Consider the following 9,943-nt stretch of genomic DNA (forward strand, 5'->3'; position numbering starts at 1 on the left):
GTTAACCAGCCTACTTACTGCGCCAGTACTCATATCCGCAGAGCTGGAGTACAACGCATTTCTCATGCCTGCATCATGTTGTCTTAATATACACAGGAATGCTGTCCGACCCTAGTGAAGCTGTGAGCAAGCGGGTCGGATCTGCTGGCTATACTATACCATATGGATGGCGTGCATCTGACGGATGAGGGCAACGACTTCTTCCTTGGAAGTTTGAGAGCTCGTTCTCGACCCCGGTGTTGCAAGACAATTGCAGTACTAGTACACGTCACACACACACTCCCTTTCCCACTCAATGATACCCAACAAACCCAAAGAACCTTTTAAGACCCACCTAATAAATGAAAAACAGCACACACATACAAACTATATACAAAATAGAATGGTCAAAATGTCTCCTCTGGGACACAAACGCACAACCTACCAATCCCCATGCGGAAACAATACAAAATGTATAATACAACCATATAACAATATCACAATGTATGCGTATGCGTGTGTCTGTGCCTTTGCGTGTGTCTTCACAGTCCCCGCTGTTCCATAAGGTGTATTTTTACCTGCTTTTTAAATCTGATTCTACTGTTTGCATCAGTTACCTGATGTGGAATATAGTTCCATGTAGTCATGGCTCTATGTAGTACTGTACGCCTCCCATAGTCTGTTCATTTACGTCCTTTAGCAGACACTCTTATCCAGAGCGACTTACAAATTGGTGCATTCACCTTATGATATCCAGTGGAACATCATGACTTGGGGATTGTGAAGAGACCTCTGGTGGCTTGTCTTGTGGGGTATGCTTTGGTGTGCAAGCTGTGTGCAAGTATTTTAAACAGACAGCTCAGTACATTCAGCACGTCAACACCTCTTATAAAAACAAGTAGTGATGAAGTCAATCTCTCCGCCACTTTGAGCCATAAGAGATTGACATGAATGTATTTAATGTTAGCTCTCCATGTACGTTTAAGGGCCAGCCGCGCTCCCTGTTCTGAGCCAACTGCAATTTTCCTAAGTCCCTCCTTGTGGCACCTGACCACATTACTGAACAGTAGTCTAGGTGACAAAACTAGGGCCTGTAGGACCTGCCTTGTTGAAAGTGTTATTGAGAGCAGAGTATCACTTTATTATATACATACTTCTCCCCATCTTAGCTACTGTTGTATCAATATGTTTTGACTATGACAGTTTACAATCATGGGTTACTCCAAGCAGTTTAGTCACCTCAACTTCCACATGATTTAGTTGAGGTCTAGGGTTTAGTGAATGATTTGTCCCAAATACAATGCTTTTAGTTTTGGAAATATGTAGGACTAACTTATTCCTTGCTACCCATTCCGAAACTAACTGTAGCTCTTCATTAAGTGTTGCAGTCATTTCAGTTGCTGTAGTAGCTGACGTGTATAGTGTTGAGTCATACGCATACATAGACACAGGCTTTACTCAAAGTCAGTGGCATGTCGTTAGAAAAAGATTGAAAAAAGTAAGGGGCCTAAACAGCTACCCTGGGGAATTCCTGATTCTAACTGGATTATGTTTTAGAGGCTTCCATTAAAGAACACCCTCTGTGTTCTGTTAGACAAGTAACTCTTTATCCACATTATAGCAGGGGGAGTAAAGCCATAACACATACGTTTTTCCAGCAGCAGACTAAGATCAATAATGTCAAAAGCTGCACTGAAGTCTAACAAGACAGCCCCCACAATAATTGTATCATCAATTTCTTCCAGCGAATCATCAGTCATTTGTGTAAGTGCTGTGCGTGTTGAGTGTCCTTCCCTATAAGCGTGTTGAAAATCTGTTTTCAATTTCTTACTGTGAAATAGCATTGTATCTGATCAAACAATTTATTCCAGAAGTTTACTAAGGGTTGGAAACAGGCTAGCTTCCCTCCAGGACTGAGGGCACACACTTTGATGTAGGTTTAAATAGAATATGTGGCAAAAAGAAGTGGCAATATCTATCGTAAGACCCCGATGGCTGGTCTAGAAGTCCAGCATCCCGGAGTCACCTCCTCACTGTTGACATTGAGACTGGTGTTTTGCGGGTGCTATTTAATGAAGCTGCCAGTTGAGGACTTGTGAGGCATCTGTTTCTCAAACTAGACACTAATGTACTTTTTTGGGGGGGCACTGAAACATGCAAAACAAATGCCTGCTAGGGGGAAATGCAGGTTTTAACTAATTAAACAACAAAGAATATGATCTACATAATCAGTCTGTGTGTAAAATAAAGTGGTTAATGTGAACCTAATTCACAGCTAAAAAATGTAAAGAAAGCAATCCAATGTTATTTGTTGCCTAGACTTTACTGCAAATGACACTCAAGTCTTGAGAAAATACAATACACTAATATTGCAGTTAGCCATGACAGCCTTTATAATAGAACGCTTGTGACCACACACATCTAAATATTGCACTTGGGGAAAAAAACATCTTAAAGTAGAAATAGAATGAAACAAACAGGAATTATATTTTTTTCTCTATTAGAGTGGCCACTATAGACATCGATCAAGTGCATAAGCAATCAAGTGCACAAGGCTACATGTGCGCAAAAATAACATTCACTGAGTAAAAAAAGAAAGTATAACCCCACTCCCCTCACAGTTACTGTCAAGTTCAACACAACCAAAACAATACCTCTGGGCTACACTGCACACCATACACCTTCTGCCTGTGGACATCTGTTCCACAATGTGCCAGCAAAAGTGGAAAGAGTGTTCCTGTGTGGTGTTCCTTTCACCTCTATAGTGGCATCTAGCATAAGCCAGGCCCAGTTCCAGCTACACTTGATCCCTGAATCCACTTGTTTAACAAGCAACGCCTCATTTTCACCTAATTCTCTCGTTCTGAAAATTAACCACATACTGTAGAGGGAAAACATTAGTTAACAGATAGTGGTTAGTTCATTAACATTTCACACAGATTGCCAGGGTCGAGTAAGCAACTAACGCATTATAACTTGAACAGCAAGGAGTCGTATACCAGTTAAAACTACAGCGAATTGGTTAGGTTAGTAATGTTAGCTCATCTGATGTTGTAACGTTAGCTGTCTGTCTTTATTAGCAAGCCAATTCACACCATAAACTCAATTATTTGATCAGATGAGTTGGCTAATGTTGCTCAAAATGTCTTTGGCTAGCTAACGGAGAATTCGATCCAGCTAGCAAGATACTGAACAATGCTAATACTTGTTCTGCCACACTTTCTCCCTCACCTCAAACTTTCCAAATGCCAGTTGTTTTTCGGTTAAAGCTCATTAAGTACACTTCATCACCCCCATCTCCGTGGTCAGTCTTCTCACCTAACTTTACCTCTGTTTTCGTTCAGGGGATGCGCTGCTGTAACTCCCTTTCTACTCTCTGCTGTCTTTCCAGAGCATGCGCTGATGCTGTAACTGCCTTTCTACTCTCTGCTGTCTTTCCAGAGCATGCGCTGATGCTGTAACTAGCAAATTGTGTCTCTTCAGTCGCTTGCTGCGCCGCATTCTGTTGTTACGTAAATGACTGATCCTAGGCCGTCACTGAAAATAAGAATGTTTAACTGACTTGCCTAGTTAAATAAAAGGTCAAATAAAATTTACAACATTAACAATGTCTACACTGTATTTCTGATCCAATTTGATGTTATTTTAATGGACACATTTTTTATTCCCCCCCCCCCCCCCCCAAAACAAGGACATTTCTTCTGAACGGTAGTGTATATAACATAAACATACTGTTGACATGTAGGCTATTGCCTTGTGTGGTATGTTGACACTAATGTAGGTGTCATAACCAGCCATAAAATAACACAATGTCACAACAGGTCTAACTATGTGTCATGACAGTGTTATGACCATATTATAACAAGTTACATCAGCTGTTATGACATGGTTATGATTGTGTTATGATGCTGGTGTCAAGTAAAGTGTTGACAAACTTGGAAACAAGGCTGAATGGGATTTCCCTTGTGCAACACCTTGCAGCCAATGTCCACTTTAGGTATAACGCCGGGAGCCGCTTGTGGATTTGACAGTGCCACCTCCGACACTACCAATACAACCACTATGCGGGTGTCGGCTGGCGCGGATCTGATAGGATCCAGTCTTAAGGCTCTAAGGTATTATACAAATACGCAGCTTGGGCTCTTTTTGTTGAAGCATGTGACAGTTGAAAGGTATTGAGACAGGCCCAATAAGACCTCTCCAAAACCTATCCACCTTCACTGCACCACAGTCAATGTAAATGGAGGAGTTGAGGCACACGTTAGCAAAATGCCAAACAACCTATGGATCTCCCAACAAGACCGAACAGATGTCTCTTATGCAAGAGCGAATGTCTCTTACCCAAAGTTTTAATTCAACATTTCCAGGAAGGGAAACATACAGGAAGTGTCTTCATGTTCATTTCCAAACAGGAAGAAGCAATGGTTGCTTTGGTGATTACCCTCTCAGCACGGCGGGCCGGGCCTTGAGTAGTCCTGCCAGTACCTCAGCAGCTGGTTCACTCTGGTCGTCATCACGGCAACCACAGTGGACAGTTTGCAGCGTCCGTAGCTGTAGATGGGGTTGACATCAAAGAGAGACTTGCTGGGAGGATCGGTGGGGGAGATGCCCAGCCGCTTCAGACACATCCCCAGGTAGGCATCCTCGATGTAGATGGGCTTGAATGAGATTACTTAATTAATGGATGAATGACTGGATTAATTAAATAATGAATGGCTTTATGAATGCCACATAATAGTGCTACCAATGAATGAGAGAAATAAAGAAAAAAAATTATACTTTAAGTCCCATACATAGGAACATTTGTTTGGCAAAATACAGAAGATCAACATACCTTGATCTGTGGAGAGACCCCCAGGATCTTCTTGGGGAGGTCCATGGACATGATGTAGCCAAACCCCAGAGGGTACGGGGGATACTCCGACTCGGCCATCACCTCATAAGGCAGGAAGAACTTATTGTCTGGGTTTCTCAGCACCGGGCTGTGCCACCAGACTAGACCGGTCATGTAGTTCTGTTTGGGAGTGTCAGGGTTGACCAGCATGGAGACAAGGTTCTGGACGTTGAGGAACACGTCTGAGTCAATCTTCATGGCGTAGGAGGCCTCGGGGCACCGCGAGACGAGCCACTCGAGGATCAGCATGGTCTTTATGGTCAGGTTATGGTAGGTGTCCATGAAGTCGCTCTGGAGGAGGTCGTGGTGCGCCCGGCTCTCCTGGTTCACCTTCGAATCAGATCAAAATCAACTCAAATCAAACTATTTAAATAATAACAACCCCAACACACTTAAAACAAACAAAAAAAAGCTAAAACAATCAAGACCAACCTTCTCCTGCACCTTCTGGGCACCTGGTCCTCCAGGAAGTCCTAGCATGAATAGCGTCTGTACCTTCTTCCCCTGCACCAGGGTCTCATTACCCCACGTCCTGCGGATGGCATCCCGGGAGGCCAGATTACCTACCAGAAATGTACATGTTAAAAATGTGTTGGAAATACAATAATTACACAATAACAAATTTTACTGTAACAATTTCTTCCAGTCGGCTTTCACAAACACCTGAAAAAAAGCTACTTTGTATTGCATTTTTAGTTCCTAAATACATTCAAAATGTATTGGAAACAGGTTATCAAGTCACTTCACATGCAATGGATCATGTTAGAATTGCAAACAGAATGTGTTAATCTTGTGTGAAATTTCCAGTAGGGTTACCAGGTGCCACGGGGGCCATCAGCACCAGGAACGGGGCCTGATTCCCGTACCGACACTTCTCCGGCTCATCCATTACGAATTTGTACCCCCGCGGGTATGCCACGTGGTACCGCCCGGGATCCTCCCATTGGACACCATTCCGATTGGTCAAGACACGCGTGTTCACCTGATCATCATCAGCAGTCTTTCCAGTGTGATTGATTACCGAGGGTCGCTGTGGGTCGTTCCACCAATTCAAGGTGAAGGTGGTGTAGGTCACTGAGACAGCCACTGCCACCAGGATGAATAAAAAACAGGGTCTTCTATACAGGCTTCCGGAAAGGGCTGTACAGGATTGCATCAGAGCTGGGCTGATGAAGAGAGAAAGGATAGAAAGAGTGAGAGGGGTCAATGGTTCATAGGTCAATGGTTCTTGCCACACTGTTGTACAGAAGTACCATTTGAATGTATAAACATTTCTTGAAATCACCCCTTACACAGCAAACAAGAAATATAAATCATGAATACATTGTTAAGATGAATATTAATATTTTTTATTTATCTCTCATATACTGTACCTCTATAAGACCAAGTGATATGTGCAAACCATATGTGCACATATCACTTGGTCTTATAGAGGTATAGTATATGAAATATCAATTAAAAATACTCATCTTAAAAACAATATATTCATGATTTATATTTCTTGTTTGCTGTGCTCTTCTTTTTTGAGTTCCCAGTTGTTTTGAACGTCATGTTATCAGGTGTCTTGAAAGCACCAAGAGTAGGCTATATTGCATAACCACGGTTTGCTTTGCCATTTGTACATGAGTTTGTTAAGAAGACTATTGCGTCTGGTATGCTGGTGGTGTAGTTAGACTACAATAACTATTCATTGGCTGTCTGACAATCACATAAATAATGAACTCGTATAAAGACAAACAAGTGTTTGAAGTCCAGGGGTGGGCAACTCCAGTCCTCGAGGGCCTGATTGGTGTCATACTTTTCTCCATCACTAGCAAACACAGCTGATTAATCAAATTGCATTCTAAACTGAATATCATGATTAGGTGATTATGGAGTTGGAGTGTTTGCTGGGGCAAAACTGTGACACCAATCAGGCCCTCGAGGACTGGAGTTGCCCACCCCTAGACCATGGATATCCAACACCGCTCTAGTTACTAGGTGTGCTGGATGTTGTTACACCCCAGCACTAAAACACCTGTCATCATTGTGTCTTCAGTCGGTTTATTTGACTAAGGCGTGTTAGCGCTGGGCTGGCATAGGCTGGAACTAAAGTTTGCACACATCCAGTAACCTACTCTAAAACCGGAAAACTATATTTGATGACGTTCAGTGTAATCGTAATCCCTGTTGACTGGATCGCGTGAAATATAACTAACACACCCTCAAAAAAAATATCGCAATGTCTACAAACAAACTCCAGCTTTAATTGACACATACCTCATGTTGTCTCTTGGTATCAAATCCGGCTCATGACTCTCAACGGGATTGGCACCTGGTTGACGTCCTCTTTCTCCTTCCTCAATGTACGTTGACGACGGTGATAAGAGCGAAAAAATGGCCGCCCACAGGTAGAGGAGGAGCCACTGTAGGTTGGGTGCCTTTTGTTTTTTATTCTCCACAGCCCCTCCCACACACCACACGCTCAGCCAGCTGCATACCTGGCTACAGGTCAGGAGAGGCCACCACTGACAGATATAAATGTATTGTGTTGAGCTGAAACGATTGCCCTGACTAAAAAGTGTACCTGTTCTACGTCATATATTTACATTTTAGCGTTCTATAAAGTTCCAGATAGAAATGTATTGTATATAGCTGACACGTTGCATCACAGAAAAACATGTATGTTCTATAAATGCAGCAAAGAGGTCAATGGAACACAGACCGTGGGGGATAGAAGGACTCCGGATTGGTGCACGTTCAACAAATCTGATCTAACAACGTGGATATTCATAAAATCCGTCATGATGTATGTATTGTAACAGGCCCTTAATGTGATTACTAATGTCCATTTGGATATACACTATAAATACAAAAGTAAGTGGACATCCCTTCCAATTAGTGGATCCAGCCATTTCAGCCACACCCGTTAATGATGTGTATAAAATCGAGCACACGGCCATGCAATCGCCATAGACAAACATTGGCAGTAGAATAGCCTTACTGAAGAGCTCAGTGACTTTCAACATGGCACCGTCATTGGATGTCACCTTTCCAACAAGTCAACTGTAAGTGCTGTAATTGTGAAATGGAAATATATTGGAGCAACAACGGCTCAGCCGCAAAGTGGTAGGCCACACAAGCTCACAGAACGGGACCGCCGAGTGCAGAAGCATGTACGTGTTAAAATCGTCTGTCCTCGGTTGCAACACTCACTACCAAGTTCCAAACTGCCTCTGGAAGCAACGTCAGCACAATAACTGTTTGTCGGGAGGTTCATGAAATGGGTTTCCATGGTCAAGCTGCCTCACACAAGCCTAAGATCACCATGTGCAATGCCAAGCGTCGGCTGGAGTGGTGTAAAGCTTGCCGCCATTGGACTCTGGAGCGATTCGAACACGTTCTCTGGAGTGATGAATCACGCTTCACTATCTGGCAGTCCGATGGACGAATCTGGGTTTGGCGGACGCCAGGAGAACGCTACCTGCCCCCATGCATAGTGCCAACTGTAAAGTTTGATGGAGGAGGAATAATGGTATGTGTTTCATGGTTCAGGCTAGGCCCCTTAGTTCCAGTGAAGGGAAATCTTAACACTACAGTATGCAATGACATTCTAGACGATTCTGTGCTTCCAACTTTGTGGCAACAATTTGGTGAAGGCCCTTTCCTGTTTCAGCATGACATTGTCCCGGTGCACAAAGCGAGGTCCATACAGAAATGGTTTGTCAAGTTCGGTATGGAAGAACTTGACTGGCCTGGAAAGAGCCCTGACGTCAACCCCATCGAACACCTTTGGGATGAATTGGAACGGCGACTGCGAGCCAAGCCTAATCGCCCAACATCAGTCCCCAACCTCTAATGCTCTTGTGGCTGAATATTAGCAAGTCCCCACAGCTATGTTTCAACATCTAGTTGAAAGCCTTCCCAGAAGAGTGTAGTCTGTTATATCAGCAAAGGGGGACCGACTCCATATTAATGCCCATGATTTTGGAATGAGATGTTCGACGAGCAGGTGTCCACATACTTTTGGTAATGTAGTGTATCTAACAAAGTGGTTAACCTTGTAGTTAGATAGCTAGCTAACTTGCTTGACTGTTTATGAACTTCTGTTTGTACCACCGCACGGTAAAGCAACGCACGAGTTGAAAATATTGAACGCATGCGGTACACAGAACGCACCGCAGCCTAGTGCTGCATCCCCAACTCAGCGTTGCGGACTGCTCCATTGACAAAGAATGACTTCCGCTGGAAAGCAATCTAGTGGACAAGAGGCTTAACGCTGGGGTGTATTCATTACGAAAACCGTTTACCATTTAGGAAACAAACGGAAGCAAACGGAACGAAACAGGGAGGGACCTACATGAATTCGTTCAATAGAAACTCTTGTTTGCGTTTCTTTCGTTGGCGTAAACGGTAATCATCTGTGTAATGATTGCGCCACGCTGAATGTTGCCGCGTTCACGTGCTACACGGAACTAGGACACTCAGAAATGTCTGACTTGTTGACACGCGGCACGTGTTTAACTACAACTATTAGTTAGCACGTCTGAAATGTCAGCGTTTCCTAGTTCCAACTAGCACTTGAACGCGGCATTAGTTCTGGGTGGTCTGGTGTATTGTGACCTAACAATACCAAGCAGAGAGAGATGTCTGACAGACCTAGGGTGTGCTCCACAAAAGGCGAGGCGACGCAACAACCACTGGATGCATGCCACTTCATCGACTGACAAATTGCTATAACATGTGGTTAGCTGATACTTAAAATACCTATGTAAGATCTGGCAGGAGTCGGCAACGTCTAAGAATATAAATTAGGTCCTATACTGCCTGCCTGTCTTCCTGACGAGTTGAAAGACTCTCAGCAATGGTATTTGTTTCCTCTTCACCTCTTACTCTTCATCATTTTCTCTCACCACAAGCACTTTTTCTGTTCCAAATGGCACCCTATTCCCTATATAGTTCCCTATTTTTGACCAGAGCCCTATGGGTAGTAGTACACTATATAGGAAATAGGGTGCCATTTGGGATGTAAACACTTTCCTTCCATCAGGTAGTTTATTTGGTAGAACAAGAGAAACCAAGACATGAGAG

The 9,943-nt window shown here is 43.4% G+C and overlaps 1 protein-coding gene across 1 annotated transcript; it reads right to left on the minus strand.

Moving 5' to 3' along the window:
* Nucleotides 1-3,648: 3,648 nt before the first annotated feature.
* On the minus strand, nt 3,649-7,258 carry LOC115178120 (beta-1,3-galactosyltransferase 2). Its single transcript, XM_029739150.1, has 5 exons — nt 7,133-7,258; nt 5,690-6,039; nt 5,306-5,436; nt 4,814-5,203; nt 3,649-4,637 (listed from the first exon to the last, which is right to left on the minus strand). The coding sequence occupies exons 1-5, from the start codon at nt 7,135-7,137 to the stop codon at nt 4,425-4,427; spliced, it is 1,089 nt and encodes a 362-aa protein (XP_029595010.1). The 5' UTR covers nt 7,138-7,258; the 3' UTR covers nt 3,649-4,424.
* Nucleotides 7,259-9,943: the final 2,685 nt, after the last annotated feature.

Source organism: Salmo trutta, chromosome 38 (assembly GCF_901001165.1).
Source record: "Salmo trutta chromosome 38, fSalTru1.1, whole genome shotgun sequence".
In the NCBI taxonomy this organism is placed as follows: domain Eukaryota; kingdom Metazoa; phylum Chordata; class Actinopteri; order Salmoniformes; family Salmonidae; genus Salmo; species Salmo trutta.

What these genes read in the sequence shown, in the direction of transcription:
- LOC115178120 (XM_029739150.1), bottom strand. An exon ending in CCCAGAAGGTGCAGGAGAAG is followed by an intron (nt 5,204 to 5,305) that starts GTTGGTCTTGAT and finishes TCTGATTCGAAG; the next exon opens with GTGAACCAGGAGAGCCGGGC. An exon ending in GGGTCTCTCCACAGATCAAG is followed by an intron (nt 4,638 to 4,813) that starts GTATGTTGATCT and finishes ATCTCATTCAAG; the next exon opens with CCCATCTACATCGAGGATGC.